The following is a 21282-nucleotide window of genomic DNA, read 5'->3' on the forward strand; positions in this document are numbered from 1 at the left end:
CAGGGATCACTTTCCAGCAGAGCACCTGAGCAGTGAGCCATCCTGGGGAACCTGGAGAGAACCTGGGGAGTACTGGAGCTGGTGCCTAGAGCCCAGGCCCTGCCCGTCCCAGCTTCTGCCCCACAGCAGGCAACAGTGGAGTCCCTGGCAGAGAATAGGGACATCTGGGCTCTGGAACTCAATGAGCGAGAGGGTGTCTTTCTGGCTCTTGGTCTCTAGAGAGAGGTAGTGCCTGCCTTTGAGGCCATAGCCTTTGTTCTGGTGACGGGAGGTCTGCTTCATAGCTTGAAACACCAAGTGGACCAGCCAAGATTTTCCAGGGGTAGAAGCAGCCTGAACCACTGATGGGAAGAGATGGTGGATGAATCAAGCAGGGACCAGGAGAGTGGACCAGAAGCACAGGCTGGACCCAGGGGCCAGAGCCATGCTGACTGAGAAAAGCAGAGCTGCCTCTGGCCCATAAGGATGGCTGTCACTTAAGGGCACTGACTCTCAAGCTTCACCTTCCTGTAGGGTTATTAGGACACACATTACTGGGCTCTTCCTTTGGAAGTTCGGATTCAGCGGGTCTGAGGTGGACCTGGGAACCTACATCTCTAACCAGTGCCCTGGAGATGTTGGTGCTGTTGGTTGGAGACCACATCTTGAGGACTGTTGGCTCGAGCAGTAGTTTTCCAAAGGTTGCAATATCTAGGGATAAGTTTGGTTGTCACGACTGGCTTCTGATGGGTAAGCCAGGGATGCTTCTAAACATCCGAAGAGGCACAGATCAGTCCCCACAGCAAAGAATTATCCTGATCCAAATGTCAACAGTGCAGAGATTGCGAAACCCTGGTTTATTTATTTTTATTTTTATTTTTATTTTTCTTAATGCCAAGGGATTTTATTGTGAATGGATATCCTTTTTATTGAATCCTTTTTCTGCATATGTTGAGAAACATACTTTAGGACAGTAGGTTGGAGTAGTTTTGGGGAAATATTGCAGTTCTGGGGCTAGAGGGGCAGTGGGGAGGTGGCTGTACCTGGGGATAAGATTCTGTCTCTTGGGGTAGAGGTCTCATCAGATCTTGGTACAATACAAAATCAAAAGCTGCCCCAGGACACACCCTTTAGGTCAGTGACAGGCGCCGGAAAGGGCTGTAACAGAAGGGCTGGTGCAAATTAGGGTCATGAAGTTATACTTGATTATTAATTTCTACGGGTTGTAGAAGTTTTGCTGTTTGCCTCTCCTTGAGCTGCCTAGTAATGTTTCTACTTGAACATTTGCAACTATATCTCTGTTGACCCAAGGGGAAACATTTTTTTTGGTAACTTTAGTCGGGGGGGGGGGGGGGGGGATGCCCCCTGTAGTCAAGTGTGTTTGTCAAGTGACCTGGAGCCAGCAGAAATTGTGAAGATGTGTTCAGGGGGGACCCCATTCCTAGCAGATGAATCCCTTTCCATCTGGGTATTTTCCTGATCCAGTGTTTACCTTGAACTGGAGATTGGATAGACTTTGAGTCTGAGGATGACTCAGAAAGTCTCAGCTTAGCGGCTGTCTGCTGGGCAGGTGCTCTCGGAGGGGGCATGTCCACATGCAGACGTGATGCAAGGTGGTTAGGAGGACTATGGACTTTGTTTCTTTGTGTTTTTTTAAGATTTTATTTTTTAATGTTTATTTATTTTTGATAGAGGGAGATAGAGAGCAAGATGGGGAGGTGGGGAGGGGCAGAGAGAGAAGGAGACACAGAATCCAAATCAGGCTCCAGGCTCCAAGCGTCAGCACAGAGACCGATGCAGGGCTCGAACTCACGAACCGTGAGATCGTGACATGAGCCAAAGTCGGACGCTTAACCAACTGAGCCATCCAGGCGCCCCTAAATTATCTCTTTTAAACTAACATTGTATAATGTATCATGGTGGGTCTGGACACTCCCCACTGCTGAACACTGAGATTGTTTCCAGGTTTGTTATCAGCTTTTCCCTACTTTAAAAAAAATTTTTTTAATGTTTAGTTTTGAGAGAGAGACAGAGACAGAGTGTGAGCAGGGGAAGGGGCAGAGAGAGAGGGAGACACAGAGTCTGAAGCAGGCTCCAGGCTCTGAGCTGTCAGCACAGAGAACGATGCAGGGCTCGAACTCACAAACTGTGAGATCGTGACCTGAGCCAAAGTCGGACACTCAACCGACTGCGCCACCCAGGCGCCCCTCCATCACATTTGTTTTTTGTTTAAGTTTTTATTTATTTATTTTGAAAGATAGAGAGAGAAAGAGAGAGCGGAGGAGGAGCAGAGACAGGGAGACACAGAATCCAAAGCAGGCGCCAGGCTCTGAGCTGACAGCACAGAGACCGACGCGAGGCTCGAACCCACAAACCGTGAGATCTTGACCTGAGCCAAAGTTGGACTCTTAACTGACTGAACTACCCAGTCACCCCAAGAGTAAGGACTTTGATGCCAGCCTGCCTGGCCTTGAATCCCAGCCCTGCTGTGCGGTATAACTTCTGGCAAGTTTAACTTTTCTGTGACTGTTTCTTTATCTCTAAAATGGGCAATAAACCTCATTAGATTATTTGAGGATTAAATAAATTTATATATACACCTTACAAATACCTTATAAATATGTTAGAAAATACCTAGTACATTGTAAGGAGATAGAAATGTTAGCTATCATTATTAACATTTTTCAGTGTAGGGACTGATGGTTATTTTTTTTTTAATTTTTTTTAACGTTTATTTATCTTTGAGACAGAGAGAGACAGAGCATGAATGGGGGAGGGTCAGAGAGAGGGGGACACAGAATCCAAAACAGGCTCCCGGCTCTGAGCTGTCAGCACAGAGCCCGACGCGGGGCTCGAACTCATGGACTGCGAGATCATGACCCGAGCCGAAGTCGGCTGCTTAACCGACTGAGCCACCCAGGCGCCCCTTTTTAATTTTTTTTTTAACGTTTTTTAATTTATTTTTGAGACAGAGAGAGACAGAGCATGAACAGGGGAGGGGCAGAGAGAGAGGGAGACACAGAATCTGAAACGGGCTCCAGGCTCTGAGCTGTCAGCACAGAGCCCGACATGGGCCTTGAACTCACGGACCGTGAAATCATGACCTGAGCCGAAGTCGGCCGCTTAACTGACTGAGCCACCCAGGTGCCCCATAGGGGCTGATGGTTATTAATGAAACATTTCAATAGAAGAATTGAGAGGACTTCATGATTTGAAAGAGCCCAAGGTGATTCTAAAGCTTCAGTCTCATGTATTGGGAAGTGTTGGGAGTGAAGAAAAATTGAGCTTAGTCTTAGATATTTTTAATTTTGGATTACTGATCGTATAGTTACAAATGCCTCAGAGACAGTTGGGGATACAGGTCCTGAAATGCTGAGCCTGATTATAGATCTGAGTATCAGTGACAACAGTGAGATTAAGAGACAAGGAGATTCACAAAGAGAAACTGCAACTTACTTTATACCCTGTATTTTATATATATTGTTATTTTATATAATAACTATTCGAGATAGTATTATGCCCATTTTAAAGTTGAATAACCAGGGGGCGCCTGTGTGGCTCAGTGGGTTAAGTGTTTAACTCTTGATCTCAGCTCAGGTCTTGATCATGAGGTCAAGTCCCATGTTGGGATCTTCACTGAGCTTGAAGACCACTTAAAAAAAAGTTGAATATCCAACTAGTGGGGTTTAATAAGTCATTTGAGGTTACACAGCAGGTAGATGGGTCAGTTGGAATTGAGATCTATCCAATGGACATTTTTTTTAAAGTTTACTTATTTATTTATTTTGACAGACAGGAGAGAGGGTGTGAGCAGGGGAGGGGCAGAGAGAGAGAGGGAGGGAGGGAGAGAGAATCCCGACGTGGGGTTCAAACTCACAAACCCTGAGATCATGACCTGAGCTGAAACCAGAGTCGGATGCTTAACCGACTGAGCCACCCAGGGCCCCCACCAGTGGACATTTTTAGTTTTATTTTTTATTTTTTCAAGTTGTTTTTATTATTTTGTTTTCTTCCAAAATTGTACTTACATTCTAGTTAGTTAACATACAGTGAAATATTGGTTTCAGGAGAACTCTGTGATTCATCACTTACATACAACACCTGGTGCTCATCCCAACAAGTCCCCTCCTTAATGCCCATCCCCCTAACCCTCCCTCCATCAACCTCAGTTTGTTCTCTGTCATTAAGAGTCTCTTGTGGTTTGTTTCCCTCTCTCCTCTTGTTCCCCCCACCATACATTTATCTGTTTTGTTTCTTATATCCCACATCTGAGTGAAATCATATGATATTTGCCTTTCTCAGACTTAGTTCATTTATCATAATACTCTCTAGCTCCATCCACATTATGCAAATGGCAAGATTTCTTCTTTTGGATGGCTGAGTGATATTCCATTATATATATACACCACATCTTCTTTATCCATTCATCCATTGATGAACATTTGGGCTCTTTCCACACTTTGGCTACTGTCAATAGGGCTGCTATAAACATTGGGGTGCATGTGTCCCTTCAAAACAGCACACCTGTATCCCTTGGATAAATACCTAGTAGTGCAATTGCTGGGTCGTAGGGCAGTTCTATTTTTCATTTTTTGAGAAATGTCCACACTGTTTTCCAGAGTGGCTGCACCAGTTTGCATTCCCACCAGCGGTGCAAGAGGGTTCCCCTTTCTCTACACCCTCGCCAACATCTGTTGTTGCCTGAGTTGTTAATGTTAGCCATTCTGACAGGTGTGAGGTGGTACCTCATTGTGTTTTGATTTGTATTTCCCTGATGATGAGTGATGTTGAGTATCTTTTCATGTGTCTGTTGGCCATCTGGATGTCTTCTTTGGAAAAGTGCCAATGGACATTTTTAAAAATACTTTATTTTTTTTTTTAGAGTAATTCAAGTTCACAGCAGAATTGAGAAGAATATACTTCCTGAATCCATATGTGCACATCTTCCCCCATTATCAACATTCCCACCAGAGTGCCTATAGTTGATGAATCAACATTGATACATTATCGCCCAAAGCCCATAGTTTACACAAGGGCTTGCTTTTGGGGGTGTATATTCTGTGGGTTTGGGCAAATGTACAATGACATGTATCTCCCATTAGAATTACATGTGGGGTATTTTTTGCTGCCCTAATCCAGGATACATTTACTGCTTGTCCATGGTGTGCTGGGCACAGGGCTGGGTGCTGAGGGTGTGCAGACGGATGGAACTTGGTCCTGGCCTGTTTTTAGAGGCAGTTTCCCCTGTACCACACTGCCTGCCCCTTGCACCTCCCACTCCTGTATCTTCAGAAAGTTGAATAGAAAGAAAAGCGGGCAGGGCATGGGAAACAGATTTTTATTTATACTTCATCATTCATTTCTTCCTTAGAGTCTGAGGATGTTAGTACATTCCAGATCTAACAGAGTTCTGAGGTGCCCTGTGTATTACTTGTGCTTTGCCAAGAGGTAGCCTCTGGGCATTTCCTTGTGTGGCCTCTGGGAGGTAACAGAGGACAGATGTGATTTTTCTCCATTACGTGGTAGACATTTCCAAAAACTTGAGCAACTGACCTATGGTTATTTAGCCAAATGAGGTCATTGCCAGGTACAGAAATTTAGGGCTCTTTATTCATCTCCTGACAGTTACAGGAGCTATCTCATTCTCCTTAGCTTCTGGAGGAAAGAGGTTGAGGGTGGGGAGGGTGTGGGTAGGGGCTGAGTATTGGACCTCAAACACATGAAGGTTGCTTCTGGGCTCTCAGTCTCTCGAACACCCTTCAGGGGGCTGTGAGCTGAAGGCCCGTGAGGACGGTAAGGCAGGTAGCACACTGAAGAGTCCCCTTCCTGCCTGGTGAGTCCAGTGAGGAGGGCTCTGCAGGAACCTCATCTAGGGTGTTTCCGAACTGGAGGAGCTGTCAGGTGCTGGGTCTGAGCGCGAGAGAAGGTCGTCCACGTCTCCTTTCTCTTGCCATTCGTTCTGCAGAGTGACTGTTCCTCAGACGTTCTGTTCCCATTCTGAGCTAGTGGCCGGGCACGCTGAGCCCCTGGACCCAGCTCACCGGCTGATCTAAGAGATACAGGGGCATGGTTAGATTTCGAAGGTCCGTGCGCTCGATCTGTCATGAGCACAAACCATCCGTTCAGCAGAAGTTCTGGAGCCAGAATCAGAAGCCGTGCCCCCACCCCCTCCTGCGCCAACCCTTTCTCCCCTCCCTCCCTCCGCAGACATCCCAGGAGTTTGTGGAGAAGCTGACCAAGCGACTCAAGAGACACCCCGAGGAGACCGGTGGGTTCCAGGAGGCGCCGCTGGCCTACGACGCCATCTGGGCCTTGGCGCTGGCTCTGAACAAGACGTCCGGAGGGGGTGGCCGTTCGGGGGTGCGCCTGGAGGACTTCAACTATAACAACCAGACCATTACTGACCAAATCTACCGGGCGATGAACTCCTCGTCCTTCGAGGGCGTCTCTGTGAGTTACAGTGACCTCCTTCACACTCCCCACCCTCCCACAGACACAGCGTCCTCCTCCTGGATGTGCACGTCAGTCTCTGCAATAATGGGTCTTGGGTTGGGGGGTAGGGACCCCCAAACCAGAAGAACCCATAAGAGACTAGAAGGAAAAGTGGTGTATTCCTTTTGTTTCCACCTCTCCCTCATTTCTTTCCAGTGTAGGAATTCATAGATGAGAATCGTAGAACGTTAGAGGAGGAAATAGTCGGATGGGTTGTCTCCTGTTCCTTTCAGAGTGGGGAAATTAGTGTCCAGAAGGATTTCGTGACTACCCAGGTCACACAGCCAGGGGCCGGGTCTCCGGTGCTCTACCTGGGGTTCTTTCTCACTCAGATCCCATGGGTGAAGCTTCTTTTCAACAGAATAATGTGTCTGAAATCTAGGGTATGGGCATCTGGGGTACGTCCTATATGCAGGCAAATGCCAGAAATAGACTTCATTCAGAGGCTCAGTTACATCAAAGCATAAGGATCCAGAGAGTCCCTGAGTCTCTTTTCGCTCTTGCTTTTATCACCTCTGTCTGCCTCCGCCTGTTTCCCTCCCTCAGGGCCATGTGGTCTTCGATGCCAGCGGCTCCCGGATGGCCTGGACTCTCATCGAGCAGCTGCAGGGTGAGCGCAGGGGGCAGGGGCCAGCTGTTTGGGGTCACTGCCTGGGGTAAGACTCAATGACCTAGGGGCCTCCCACCGCTGGCTGCTCTCCTCTAACTGCCTGTCAAGCTCTTATAGTATGAGAGCAGTGAAAAGCTGAGGGACAGTGGGTTTTCAGGAGTTGGAGAGGGGCAGGCAAAGTGAAAGCCCGTCTTTCCCCAGTGGCTTCCCATTTAATTTCAGGAATTTCCCTTGGGTGGCTTGCCAACGAGGGGCTAACGCCTTGTTGGTCACTTACCCACAACTCAAGGAAAGCCACATCTGGCAGAGACCATTTGTAAAGGAACCAACCTATTGAATTTCCCTGCTATATAAACAAGCATCCTAATTTTTGTGTGGTGGTCATAGTTTGGTTTTTCTAGATTGCATTTTCTTATAATTTACCACATGTATGTGTGTATTTGCCAGGTTTCTGTGAGCTGAACTGTTCACACCCCAACCAGCTTCCTAGAGCCCCTGCAAGAGAGCCATTGTGTGGCCTTCGGAGGGAAGTTTCTTTCTCTCCTGCCCCCCATCCCCCTCCTCCCATCTCCCACCCCCCTTTCCTCCTCCACACCCTATCCTCACCCCCCTCCTCCTCCCCGCGTCCCACCCCATCCCCCCAAAACCCGCCTTTCCCCACCCCATCCCCCCCAAACACCCTCCATCCCCCTCTTCCCCTCCCCCCACCTCCCATCCTCCTCCTTCGAACCACCTCCCCCCTCTACCTCCCATCCCCCACCCTCCTCCCCTCCCCCACTTTCCCTCCCCTCCCCCATCCTCCTCCCCCTTTCCTCCCCCCCTCCTCCCACCCCTGCTGGAGGGCGGTGCGCTGGCTTCTGAAGGAAGCTGTTCATAACCAGATGTGGAGCAGGAATCTTAGGAGCTGCATGCTGCATTCCGTCTTGTCTTGTGGGTCTTTAAAGAGGCAGATGCAACTTTCCAAGGAATTAGAACCCAAGCCAACAGAAGAGAAATGTCTAAAATTAAAATGAAAGCCACTGGGAAAATAGATCCTGTGATTCTGTCTGTCATGAGAGGGAGAATGAGTAGGGATGTTGAAAGCTTTAGAAGCCAGAATCGACGTGCGAGACATCCGCAGTGAGAGGTGTGAGGCTGCTGCACGGCGGCGGACCATTTAGACGTAGAAGGTGTTCTTCTGTATGTATGTTGTGTTGGGGCCCATCCTGTACTGCTTTCGGTCAGATTGCTGGTGCAGGCAGCCCCCGGGTCCTCCCAGGTGCCCTTGAGGGGCTCAGGGTGAAGTAGAACCCTGGGAAGCTGGTGCCCGGGCTGGGCCCTCAACCCCCACCCCACCCCCCTGCCTTGTCCCCATCCAGGTGGAAGCTACAAGAAGATTGGCTACTATGACAGCACCAAGGATGACCTTTCCTGGTCCAAAACGGACAAGTGGATTGGTAAGCAGGGCCCTGCTGATGTTTTCCTTCAGTGCCTCTGAGCAGTTGAGGGAGAGCCTTGTGCATGTGAACAGGGGTGAAGGGGGTGGCAGGTGCCTGAGGCTAGAATGTGGGGTACATGGTCTGGGGGCGGGGGCCCAGGTTCGGACACGGCTAGGGGAGCTGTGTATTTGGGGAGGGGCAGGTGGTTGGTAGCAATGCACTGGTATGGATAGGACATTGCTCAGGTATGAGGGTTAGGGGTGGGGGTGCACAGGGGGCAGCCAGGAAACCCCGTCTGGGTTTACCAGCTTCTGGTGCCTTGCTGTCTCTGAACCAGCTACTTGAGGCCGACAATGGCCTCTTCATCTCTGTCAGGAAAACTTAAACTATAGGAGAGGCTTTGAAACCTCATGTAATTCTCTTCCAATGACATGTGCTTTTTAAAGGGAAAAAGGAAACAATTACTCTTTGTGTGCTTTGTGGGCTAAATGATCAGAAATAGGAAAGACACTCAAGGTGGATAAAAGGAGGGACCGAGGTGGGGACAGCTGCCCTACCCAGCTGGGATCTAGAGATTCCCAGCACTGCTGGTGAGCTGACATTTCTTCATAATTTGAATTTAGGACAGTGTTCTGTGCTGCTATAAATGCTGCACGGCCTAAATTACACTTTTCTTTTTAAAGCGAAACAAATTGAAATTGGTTTTTTTCTTTTTTTCGTTTTTTCCCCTGTGAACTCGATGACACATTTGAGCTTCCCCTATTAATAACCAGAAAACACCTTTGGGTATATCACCCTACGAGGGGTAAAAATCACAGATCAGTGTTTTCCTAAGGTGAGGAGACCAGCCTGGATACTTTGAAGTTTCTGGATTTATGATTCTACAGCTGTCTTTTGCAGCTTTTGATTTGAGTCATAAGAGACCTCGTGAGGTTTATCTCTGTCAACCCTTCTTTCCCACCCACTTTCCTTTGCTGCAAAACAGACAGAAAAACACACGGAACAGACAATGACAGAAACAGACTAGGGCTTTGGTGATACATCTGGGTCTGTAGCTCCACCCCTCACTTCTGACTGCTTCCTGACCCCCTGCGGCAGGGAGTGGGCACTGGAGGGGCCCCGGTCCAGGGCAGCGAGGGTCCCCATGTCCTCACGACTAGAGACAGTGTCACCTGCCCCATCTTCATTCCTTGTCCCCCGTGCCCCCCCCAGTGCTATGCAGGAGGGACCCCCCCACCTGGCCAGACCCCCCATTTCCATGCAGGAGGGACCCCCCCCCCACCTGACCAGAACACCCCAGTGCCATGCAGGAGGGGTCCTCAGCTGGCCAGACCCCTCCCCTAGTTCCATGCAGGAGGGACCAGACCCCTCTTACCCTTCATGCCATGCAGAAGGGGCCACCCACCTGGCCAGAACCCCCCCCAGTTTCATGCAGGAGGGGTCCTCAGCTGACCAGATCCCCCCCCCCTGCAGTTCCATGCAGGAGGGACCCCCAGCTGACCAGACCCCTCTTACCCCCCATGCCATGCAGGAGGGGCCCCCCCGGCTGACCAGACCCTGGTCATCAAGACATTTCGCTTCATGTCCCAGAAACTCTTCATCTCCGTCTCTGTTCTGTCCAGCCTGGGCATTGTCCTGGCTGTGGTCTGTCTGTCTTTTAACATCTACAACTCTCATGTCCGGTAAGTCTCTTTCCTGACACTTCCTTGTTCTGTCTGCCCCTCCCAGACAGCGGGCATGCCCTCCCCTCCCGAGGGACCAAGGATAAGACCCTCCGGAGGCCTTGGGCGGTGGATGCTTTCACTCTAATGCATTCCCAGTGGCCACTGGCCTGGAAACCCCCCATCCCAGCCCCAAAGCAGCTGTCTGGACACCAAGAGCCTCTGGGGCCAGGGGACACAGTGTGTGCAGGTGGTGTCCTGGGCTGGGGAGCTCCCCGCAGCTCTGTGCCAGCCCCCGCCCATGCGGCCTTGTCTCCCAGGCTGCACCATGCACCCTTGCCCGTGGCCGAGCTTGGGTCAGGCCCTGGCGGCACTGAGGAGCTGACCCCCCAGGAGAAGAGGTTAATTCCACTCTTCCCCCCCCCCCCAACCCCCACCTCTGCCCCTAGCTACATCCAGAACTCCCAGCCCCACCTGAACAATCTGACTGCTGTGGGTTGTGCCCTGGCACTGGCTGCCGTCTTCCCCCTCGGGCTGGACGGCTACCACATTGGCAGAAGCCAGTTCCCCTTTGTCTGTCAGGTAAGGAGGATGTGGGGTGGACACCCTGCAGGAGGAAGCTGTCCTCCCTCCCCCCCCCCCCCCGCCCAGCCCAGGAGCCCGGCCCAGAAGGCCGTGGTCCCTGCCGTTCCTCGACTGTCCCTGTCCCCCTAATGCCACCCCTGTGGTCCCTGCCTGGCCCCATTCCTTCTTTCTGTTCTCCAGACCTTCTCACTGTGTGGCTCTCTTGTCGGTTCCAAGGTTGCCATGGCCTCATGGACAAGAGGGGAGGTGTTGAGGGTGAAGGAGGGTCTGCGCAAAGAGCCCTTGAACAATGGCAGCTTGTGTGGGGCTGAGAGAAGGAACTGGGTTCCCAGGGTGGCCTTGGTTGTGGTTCGGAGACCTGAACTAACAGCAGGGAGTGGGGGCAGGGAGGACGTTCTTGGTATTCGGGGCATGGCAGGTCCTGGGCTGTGGGGAAAGGCTGGCTTCTGTAGTTCTGTTATGCTGGTGGGAAATAGTCCTTCTTTCCCTGCCCTCCTCACGCCTCCTTGTGTGCCCGTCCCGACCCTGCAGCTGTGCACGTGCACCCTGCCAGAGGCTGTATGTCCCCAGTAAAACCAGAAAGCAGTGGGAGAGGTAGACAGAGGGGGCTCTAGGAGGGGTGTCTGCACAGAGTGCTGTGGAAGCAGAGAGGAAGCAGCTCAGGACATGGCTGGACCCCAGCAGGGGTGGCATTTGAATATCAAAGGACACTGGGCTTTATCAGCTGGAGAGATAAAGGTGGTCACTCACGTGGTTTGCAGGGTTAGAAGAGCCAGCATCTCAGGCGGGCACGTCAGTGTGGCTGGAGCAGGGGGAGCAAAGGCCCGTAGATGGGCCTGCAGAGGTGGGTGGGGCTGTGTTGTGGAGGGTCTGGGGCTGTAACCCGCCCAACTGGCCAGTAACCCCAGGAGACTGTGGCCGGTCACCCTGCTGGATGGGAGGACGTTGCTGAAGGCAGGGACTCCCTTGCTGGCCCTCCACACCCCCATCCCCACCGGCTGTACCCCTGTTCCCTCACGAGGCTCTGCCCCACACTGCCCTGCTCTCTCGTCCTGTGCCAGGCCCGCCTCTGGCTCCTGGGTCTGGGGTTCAGTCTGGGCTACGGCTCCATGTTCACTAAGATCTGGTGGGTGCATACGGTCTTCACGAAGAAGGAGGAGAAGAAGGAGTGGAGGAAGGTGAGCTGCTTGCCGTTCCTCGGCCCTCAGGTCCTTGGCTCCCGGGGCCTAGAGGGCTTCTTGCGACTGGCCTGTGCTCTGTTTGTGCAGACGCTGGAGCCCTGGAAGCTGTATGCCACGGTGGGCTTGCTGGTGGGCATGGATGTGGTCACTCTCGCCATCTGGCAGATTGTGGACCCCCTGCATCGAACCATTGAGGTACAGGTTGGGAGGAGGTACTGCGGCCAGGGCCGAGTGGGGCTCGCTGGTGTCTGGGCTGAGTACGGTCTGGAGGCGTGCAGCCACTCGTGGGAGAGCGCTGTCCAGCATCGTGCTCCGGTGCCCCGAGGTTCCTTGATGAGAGCGAGTAGTGGGGAGCCAGGAGGGATGTGTAGACCTTCCAGGCATGTGGAAAGCTGGGGTTCACGAAAACACCCCTGGGCCTAGCACGGGGCCTGGTCTCCTAGAAAAGGGGGGGCAGGGGTGGGCGGGGAGGGTGACTGCCATCTTTCTGGTGGCCCAATTTCTCTACTAGACTTTTGCCAAGGAGGAGCCGAAGGAAGACATTGATGTGTCCATCCTGCCCCAGCTGGAGCACTGCAGCTCCAAGAAGATGAATACGTGGCTCGGTGTGTGGGCTGTGGGGGAGGGGGTGGGGCAGGGACAGCGGGCTGGTGGGGACAAGGGTCTTCGGAAGAAGAGTGTCCTCCTCTGTGTCATTGCACTGATCCTTTCTGGGGATGGGGGAGAGTTGGACTGTTTCCAGGAGGAGCGGGGGGCTAAAGCAGGGGTGTGGCAGAGGGACCAGGGGGGATGGCCTGACCCCTTCCGTCTGGTCTGCTCCCTATAGGAAGACCAGAGCTGTGAGGGCCTGGGGCAGGCCCCTTTTGGCCTCCTGAACATTGCTCTGGTCTTGCGGTTTTACCACAAAGGGTAAAACTTACCCTCAGCCTGGAGGGTGAGGGGGTGAGACATTGTGTGGCCCCGGGGCTGGTGGATAGCTGCTGTCAGCAGTCATCCACTTGTGTCCCAGGAGGAGGTGGTCAGGTGGTCAGATTGGGGGATGCACAGAGATGGCTGTGCTAGGTCAGAGGGGCCGATGGGAGGGGAGCCCTGTTTGCAGTAGGTGGGGGGTGTGGGCGGAGAGTGGACGCAGGGGTGGACGCTTGGAGGGCTTGTTGCCCATGTGACCGATTCCTGCTGTTCTAGGCATTTTCTATGGTTACAAGGGGCTGCTACTGCTGCTGGGCATCTTTCTTGCCTATGAGACTAAGAGCGTGTCCACCGAGAAGATCAACGACCACAGGGCCGTGGGCATGGCCATCTACAATGTGGCGGTGAGCCGCAGCACCTGGCCCTGACCCCAGGGGCTGCCTGGGGTCAGTGGGTGCAAGTCTTAAATAGTTTTTAATGCCCCAGGTTTGCCAAGCACTTTACAGTTGGTAAAGCACGCTGCAGACACTGTCTCATTAATCTTCCTGTGACCGCCCATGAGGCACACGGTACTGTCCCCACTACACGGGCGAGGAAGCAGAAAGGTTAGATGGCTTGTGTGTGGTTCCCTGGCCAGGTCGGCTTGCCACCAGGTGTGGGACACTTGGGGACTGAATGTGTGTAATGGTAGCAGGAGAGGCAGGGGCTGACCTAGAGCCCAAGAGGGTGGCCTCACGTTTGGGCCCTTATGGCAGGGCAGCTGTGCCAGCATGTGTCCTCATGGGCTGTCCTGGGGGAGGAGAGCCCGGAGGTCCCAAGCTCCTTCGCCCACAGGTCCTGTGCCTCATCACCGCCCCCGTCACCATGATCTTGTCCAGCCAGCAGGACGCCGCCTTTGCCTTCGCGTCCCTCGCCATAGTGTTCTCCTCCTACATCACTCTGGTGGTACTGTTCGTGCCCAAGGTCAGGCTCCCCCCCCCCCCCTTCTGGCCGAACCCGCCTTCATCCTGGGTCTCTGCTCCCTGTCCCCCTGCCCCCCTCCTGGCCTCCCCCCCTCCGCCCCGCTCCAGCACCCCACACCCCCCACACTGGCCTCCCAGGTGCGCCGGCTGGTCACCCGCGGCGAGTGGCAGTCAGAGGCTCAGGACACCATGAAGACGGGGTCCTCCACCAACAACAACGACGAGGAGAAGTCCCGGCTGCTGGAGAAGGAGAACCGGGAGCTGGAGAAGATCATTGCCGAGGTGCGCGGTGGGGGCTCACGGACCGTCCCTCCCGTCCCTGGTCCTCACTTCTCTGGTCCCTTCTCGTCCCTGCCCTTCCCCCCCCCCCCCCCCGCCCCCCTTGTGCACTCTTTCCTGACTCTCCATTCCTCTGTCCACTGTTGCCTCTGCGTCCCTGCCCAACCACCCGCCCCCCGCCCCCCCCCCCCCCCACCCCGGCTTCGCTCCTCACTCCCCCTTCTCCCGTCCTCTTCCCACAGAAGGAGGAGCGCGTCTCTGAGCTGCGCCACCAGCTCCGGTCCCGGCAGCAGCTCCGCCCGCGGCGCCACCCCCCGACGCCCCCAGACCCCTCTGGGGGCCTGCCCAGGGGGCCCCATGAGCCCCCTGACCGGCTCAGCTGTGACGGGAGCCGGGTTCATTTGCTGTACAAGTGAGGCTGGGAGGGGGGAGGGAAGGGGAGGGCCGGGACGAAGTCCCCCCTCTGTGAGGCCGGGTGGCCTCTCGGACTCTCCGACTCTGGGAACTGGCGGTGTCTCTTGTGTCCTCACCAAATTGCGTCCACTGGACTCCGCTGTCCCCTCTGTGCCTCGCCGCTGCGCCCCCCACCCGGTCCACCCTGCCTGCCCGCCCACCTCCGCCCTGTCCCCGCCCACTTCTCCATGCTCCCTCCCCCTGCTCCCGCCCACATCTGCCCTGCCCACACCCACCTCTGCCTGGCCTGCCTGGGCCCACCTCCTGGTGCTCCCTCCGCTTCGCGCCTTCCTGGCCCCCCCCACCCCCAACCTCAGCCCTGTCCCCGCCCACCTCCTGATACTCCCTCCCTTCCGCCCCGCCCACCTCTGCACTCCTCTCCTGCCACACCCTCACCTACTACCACCCTCGTGTAATCTCCTTCCCCGGGTCCACCCCTCACCCCTAACACCAGGTTTGTCCTTCTTGAATTTTGCCTCCTCCTGGCGCTCATTCTTCCCGCCTCAACCTGCGCGTGCTCATGCTGGCCCACACCTGCTCTGCACAGGTGCTGTCTCCTCCCCCCGGGATCACGTGTCCTTGCTACCCCGAAGCTCTCCTGGCCCGTGTGCATGTGTAGCTGAGGCGGGTCTTTCCCAGTGGGGCACATCCGTGTGTATCCAGACGCATTCCCTGCGTGCTCGTGGTACCTGGGTACCTCCCCCTCTGCACCTGGAAATCATGGCACCCTCCCAGCAGAGCTATAGGTGCCCACCCTGCACGAGGTGATGCCCTTGTCCCCAGTTCCCACTCACTTGGTTTCTGCCCGAAATTCCCCCCCATCCCCAGCTCATGTACACTCCTTTCCCCACCCCCTCTCATGTCTCCCCTTCTCTTCCCCACCCCCTGCTCATGTTCCCTCCTCCCTGTCCCCCTTCTACCCCTCTTCCCTCCCTTAACTCCCCCTCCCCCTGACCCCTGCTCATGTCCCCCCTCCCCCGCATGTCCCCCCTCCCCTGTCCCCCTGCTCATGTCCCCCCTTCCCCGCCCCCCTGCTCATGTCCCCTCCTCTTCTGCCCCCCCACCCCTCTCCTCCTCCCCTCAACTCCCCCCTCCCCTTGCCCCCCATGTCCCCCCTCCCCTGCCCCCTCCTCCCCCTCCTCCTTCCCTCAACTGCCCCCCTCATGTCCCCCCTCTCCTGTCCCCTCCTCCCCCCTCCTCCTTCCTTCAACTGCCCCCTCTCATGTCCCCCTCCTCTTCCCCTCAACTCCCCTCTCCCTGCCCCCCTCCCCCGCTCATGTCTCCCCTCCTCCCCCATGCTCATGTCCCCCCTCCTCTGCCCCCCTCCTTCCCCCTCCTCCTCCCCTCAACTCTCCCCCCCCCCACCCATTCATGTCCCCCCTTCCCTTCCCCCTCTGCTCATGTCACCCCTTCCCCTTGCCCCCCTGCTTATGTTCACCCTCCCCAGGCCTTACAGTCTTTCTTTCCAGAACTGCTCCCTCTGGTCGTGCGTTTTTCTGGGGGGATTTAAGGGAGAAGAAGTGGGGGCAGGTTGGGAGGCTGTGTCCTGTAGGTGATGGTTGAGAATCCCAACCAAAGGAAGGCTCCCCGGGTGGACAGACGGAACTCCGGGCAGGAGGTGACATCCCCTTCACACTGTGGTGTCTCTTGGGGAGGGATCTCCCCCAATCTCAATAAACCAGTGCACAGTGTGACTCATCAGCTCATCCCTTACTGAGAACACACTGGGCTTCAGTCCCAGGAGGGGAACTCGGGGGGCTCCATGCTGGTGAAAAGGCCCCACAGCAGAGGGGTGGAAGGAAGGTTTTGTTGGTCCACTGAGGGCCTCTCAAAGCAGGACAGGATTGGGCCGCGACCAGTCAGTGATACTTTAGCGCGTAACTGTGGGGGCTCTGGAGTCGCGGCGGAGCGTCCGTTACCACCACTTGCGGAAAGGTGCCTGGAGCTCCTTGCCTCGTCCTGCCCACCACCATCACTCGGCCCTTTGTCCAGTGGTGCCAGGACCGCGGCCTGGAGTGGTCCTTGGCCCGCGGAGGATGCTGGTGAGTGCCAGGCGCTGTCGCTGCTGTTCAAGGACGTGTGTGACAGTGCCGGGTGCTCACTGGAGCCTGGGGCACACGCCTGAGAAGACGCGAGGACCCTCCCTCCTAGGGATCAAGCACCACAGAAGAATGGCGGGTGCTGGTGACCTTGGGCCTAGCGGCCCCTGAGCACCCCCTGCCTTCAGTCTCTGAGAACCCTGAGCAGCTGGCAAGGAAACTGCTGTCGGAGAACAGAAAGTACTGAGTGGTCCATTAGGGCAAGGAAACCTGGGGACTCCTGACTCCTCGAGTTCTCTGAGAGGAGGGAATGATTCCTCGAGTTCTTTGAGAGGAGTGAGTGGTTCCCGAGATCTCTGAGAGGAGTGGATAATTCCGCTCTGAGGTCTCTGAGATCTCTGAGAGGAGCGGCTGATTTCTGGAGTTCTCTGAGAGAAGCAGTTGATTCCTCAAGTTCTCTGAGAGGAGGGAATGATTCCTCGAGTTCTCTGAGAGGAGTGAGTGGTTCCCGAGATCTCTGAGAGGAGCGGATAATTTCGCTGTGAGGTCTCTGAGATCTCTGAGAGCAGTGGATGATTTCTGGAGTTCTCTGAGAGGAGCGGGTGATTCCCCGAGTTCTCTGAGAGGAGCAGGTGATTTCTTGAGTTCTCTGAGAGGAGGGAATGATTCCCTGAGTTGTCTGAGTGAAGTGATTCTTTGCAGCTCAGCTTTTGTGTTTCCCTTTGGTACTGTTTGTTTAAAGCAATGCTCACATTTTTGTGGAAGATTGGAGGCCTGGGTGGTCCGCTCACTTCATCGTCCTGTTCGGAAGGCCTTTCTGAAGTCCCAGGAGAGCTCCTGTGGGTTAAGTCCCAGAGCGATGGTTGAACACCAGTCCACTGTGATTATTCACTGCAGGCCATTTGCACTCACTGCAAGTTCCCCTGCTCCCACGGCGGCTCCTTCTCAGGGAAAGGCAAGAAGCCTGTGCGGTAGGCGAGCCTGTGGTGTGCAAAATGTGCTGTTCCAGCCCCAGGGTAGACCCTAGAAGACCATTATTGCTGCCTCAGATGTCTTTTGCACAGCTCTGCAGAGGTCGAGGGTGAGCTAAACGCTGTGGGAATCAGGAAACCAGCTGAGCAGATGCCCTGCTGGAAGGAAGTTGGAAGAGCCAGGTGCTTCCAGCCCTGCCTCTGTGGGAATGGATTCTCCCACAGGCGTGTGACCTTGGAGCTGAGCTTGGAGTGCCCTGGGCTTTGGACTGCCCACCTGGCTGCACTGTGCTTCCCGCCTGGGCACCCACTATCAGAGAATTTCGGGAGAGCTCTATGCCATGTTGGTGGTGTTTCTACAAACAAGTTCTGACTGGGAACACGTGGGCAGGAGCTCCTCTGGGTGCACGTTCTCTAATGAGTGAGGGTGTAGGTGGAGGCAGAAAGGAGGTAGGCAGGTCTGTAGGTGACAGCTCTGAGGCTCAGGACAGACCGTAAGGAAGGCGTTGTGCTCTCGAGACCCTCATCTGGCGAGGACACTGCGGCTCGGGCAGAGCGTGGCCCTGGTCTGGGGTCCGGGGTCACTCTGCTAATGAGTAGAGCCAGCAGCCAGACTCCTCGTACTGGCGTTCGTTGCTGCACAACCTGTTGCCCTAAAACAGCACCTTAAAATACGAGTAATTGTTGATCTCCGGCTTCTGTGGGTCAGGAGCTCACACAGGGGAGAGTGGGGAGATACTGGAGACAGCTGAAGGCTGGGGGCTGAGGTCGTCAGAAGGGCCCAAAGATGGGTGATGTCCATCAGTGGAGACCTCAGCTGGGTGGTCTGGTGGAGCCCTAGGCGTGGCCTCTCCATGTGGCCTGGGATTGCTCATGACGTGGTGGCTGGGCTCCAAAGGTGTGCATCCTGGGAGACCCGGGAGCAGACAGCCGGCCAGGTTGAAGCTGTCTTTTTTCTGGCACAGCCTTGAAAGTCACATGGTGTCACTTCTGCCACGTCCCATTGGTCCAGGCCGTCCCAAGGCCTTGCACGTTCAAGTGCCAGAAACACAGGCCCCACGTCCTGGAATGAATGCCACACTGTAAAAATGTTCATGGGACAGGATAAATGTGCTGTTGAAGCTGCCTTTGGAAAGAGTGACCCATCCCTTGCTGTGTGTGGTCCGCGTCCTCCAGAGACGGTTCACGGCACCTCCTCATACTGCTTGTCTGCACCCCAAGCTGATGGATCGTGCAGCCTCTTGTTAGACCTTGCCTTCTGGATGCTTCAGGGCCAGCCGGAGTCCCTCACTGGCTCTTTCTGACAATGCTGGTTGCCGCCGTGGTCCTTGTGACCTCGGGCCCCTCTGGACTGCTGCCTTTTGGTTTGTTCACTCAGGCTTTTGGAGCAGGGAATTCTTTGCACTTCATGGTCCAATAACATAAGGGAAAATCAGAGAAAGGGTCCCCCCCCCCCCACAACTCATCCCCAAACAGTTGTGATGTTCAAAACCCGTCACCAATATGGCAGCCCCCCCGTATGGCCTGTGGAGTAAGATAGGAGACACTAGAGACTCTCCTGGAAGATAAACTCGGGCTCCGGTGGCGGCAGCCGCTGCCGTGAACGTGCTGAGGCTTTGAGGGTGGGCTGGTGGAATGTTCCCTCCCGGTGTGTGGAGAGCGGTGGGGACAGGGGGAAGAAAAATCCTCTTTTTCCTCTACCCATCTCCAGGTCTCCAGCTAGCGGGAGACAGGCTTACAGAGAATGACAAACGTTTTCCCACAGTGACTGCATCATGCTCATAGTGACCTAGGAGCTCGCTAGTGCCCATTCTAGGCTGCACTAAGGGCAAGGGGCTTGGGCTTCTGAGCCCGTTGGGGGAGGAAGTCAGGGAAGGCATGAAAGCAGACTGCACAGACAGGCTTGTTTTGCAGATTTAAGTCAATGACTTCATTGATCAAAGTTGTGGAGTACCCTTGGAATTCAGGGAGGGAGGCATCCTCCCAGATGCAAAGGGACCTGTGCCTGCCTTTGCTTAGCGCTTTTCCTGCATCGCTGGTCCTCAACGGCCTTGGCTCGAAATAATCCGTATGCTAAAGAGGCCTATTTCGGCTGTGGGTTCTGGTGCCCTTCAGGAGTGAGGGGTTGATTCTGCATGGGAGAAACGGGAAGCCTGGCTCTGCGATGCAGTGGGAGCTGGGCCCCATGCATGGTTTTGGGGCGATGGTAGGATTGGCAGCTGATGGCCAACAAAGAATTCTTGAAGGCGTCTTCGGTGCAAAAAGGTGATTACAAAATAATAAAAGCACGAGGACCGGACCCATGCGCAGGAAGAGCTGCACTGGGGTTGTGAAGAGTGACTGGTTACATGCTACAGAGCTGGGGGAGGTAAAGTAAAGACGAATTTTCTTAAAGGGATTTCCATATGCTAACGAAGACTCCTTGCTGGAGGCCTGGCTGTCTTCAGGCTAAGGTTGTTTTCCGCCTGGCAAAGCATCAACATGAGACAGTGGGAGTTCCTGGAGATTACGCTACTGATAAGATTGCCCTTTTCCCCTGATATCACTGAGATGTTTATAAACTGATGGAGACGATATCAGTTTAACTATTTGTTTTCTGTTCTTCCTCCTTGGGCAGCAGGAGAACCTGAGGAATATCGCACACATCCCACCTCGGGGGTGGCGCTGTCTGAGGAATAGCACACACATCCCACCTGAGGGGCGGGGTGCAAGCTGAGGAATGTTGCACGTATCCCATCGGTGGAGGGGGGGAGGGTGCTAGCTTGTGCCTGGCCCTCAGCTTGCCCCACCCCTGCCATCGTTAGTGTCTTACCTACCCAGTGGGTGCCTCAGAAGGGAACCAGTGGCCAGACTTGAATTTGCAACTAAAACCCTGAGGTTCTTGAATGACACCCGTAAATACTTCTGGCTCAAGCATTGTACCAGGTGGATGGCTAAGTGCCTGTCCCCGTGGGACCTAAGTCGTACAGGCTTCAAGCATTTGTAAGGGTCCCACTTCCCAGTTTTTCCCAATTCAGTAGCTTCCATGCATTCCTAAAATAATGTCCACCTTCCTCCTTAATCATTCAGGTCCCTGATGTAACTCCTCCCACATCTTCCCACCATCATGCACAACATGCGTTAGCTCTTTGCACACAGTAAAGCAGTGAATATCTCCTATTAATTTTGCACCCTCTGCCGTGGTTCAAACCTCTCAGAAGAATCCTCTGCTTCCCGGGCACCCAAGCACTCATACACTTTGTTGTTTTATTCTGGGTTCCCTGGATCTCTTGTTTGCCTTTGAAAATTAGTAACGGAAATCTCACCACAATGGAGTCCAGAGGCCGGCAAGGGGCGCTTCAGGCCCAGCACCGCTGGTCAAATGCAGACCTGATAGGAAGAGGGGGGCTTGACCTTGCAGGTGGAAACCATTCAGCTACTCCAGCAGGAGCCCCCCTCCCCCAACAGCTCAGGCACTGAGAAGCCACCACACTCCCAAGTTCCCAGTTTACTCCAGTGGACTGTTAGCTCATAACAGCCTTCTCAACGTGATGTGGGGAACAAAGACAAAAGAAAATAATTAATTTTCTTTGCAACTTGCAGCCCATTGACAAGTCCTTGAGACACGCACAGTGACCTTCTTCTGGGAGCTCAGCTGCCTTGATGTCAAAACTTTAATGTAACATTATCTCAACCCCCAGGATCCTTTAACAATCCCTTTGAGAACTTCCTTGATCTCAACTGCCCCAAGGTATATGCCGGCA

General features: G+C 54.4%; 1 protein-coding gene across 1 annotated transcript in view; it reads left to right on the plus strand.

Annotated features, from left to right (window-relative positions):
* The window catches only part of GABBR1 (gamma-aminobutyric acid type B receptor subunit 1), a 28375-nt gene extending 12152 nt beyond the window's left edge, over nucleotides 1-16223 (plus strand). Inside the window, exons 12-23 of the mRNA XM_078446477.2 lie at nucleotides 6187-6429; nucleotides 7018-7081; nucleotides 8440-8517; nucleotides 10031-10181; nucleotides 10610-10742; nucleotides 11807-11923; nucleotides 12014-12121; nucleotides 12438-12531; nucleotides 13112-13239; nucleotides 13670-13798; nucleotides 13936-14079; nucleotides 14319-16223. Of these exons, the coding sequence (XP_078302603.1) occupies nucleotides 6187-6429; nucleotides 7018-7081; nucleotides 8440-8517; nucleotides 10031-10181; nucleotides 10610-10742; nucleotides 11807-11923; nucleotides 12014-12121; nucleotides 12438-12531; nucleotides 13112-13239; nucleotides 13670-13798; nucleotides 13936-14079; nucleotides 14319-14492 (1563 nt within the window). The 3' untranslated portion in view covers nucleotides 14493-16223. The remainder of the gene's footprint in view (nucleotides 1-6186; nucleotides 6430-7017; nucleotides 7082-8439; nucleotides 8518-10030; nucleotides 10182-10609; nucleotides 10743-11806; nucleotides 11924-12013; nucleotides 12122-12437; nucleotides 12532-13111; nucleotides 13240-13669; nucleotides 13799-13935; nucleotides 14080-14318) is intronic.
* Nucleotides 16224-21282: the final 5059 nt, after the last annotated feature.

Source organism: Panthera onca, chromosome B2, assembly GCF_046562875.1.
Source record: "Panthera onca isolate mPanOnc1 chromosome B2, mPanOnc1 haplotype 2, whole genome shotgun sequence".
Taxonomy (NCBI): domain Eukaryota; kingdom Metazoa; phylum Chordata; class Mammalia; order Carnivora; family Felidae; genus Panthera; species Panthera onca.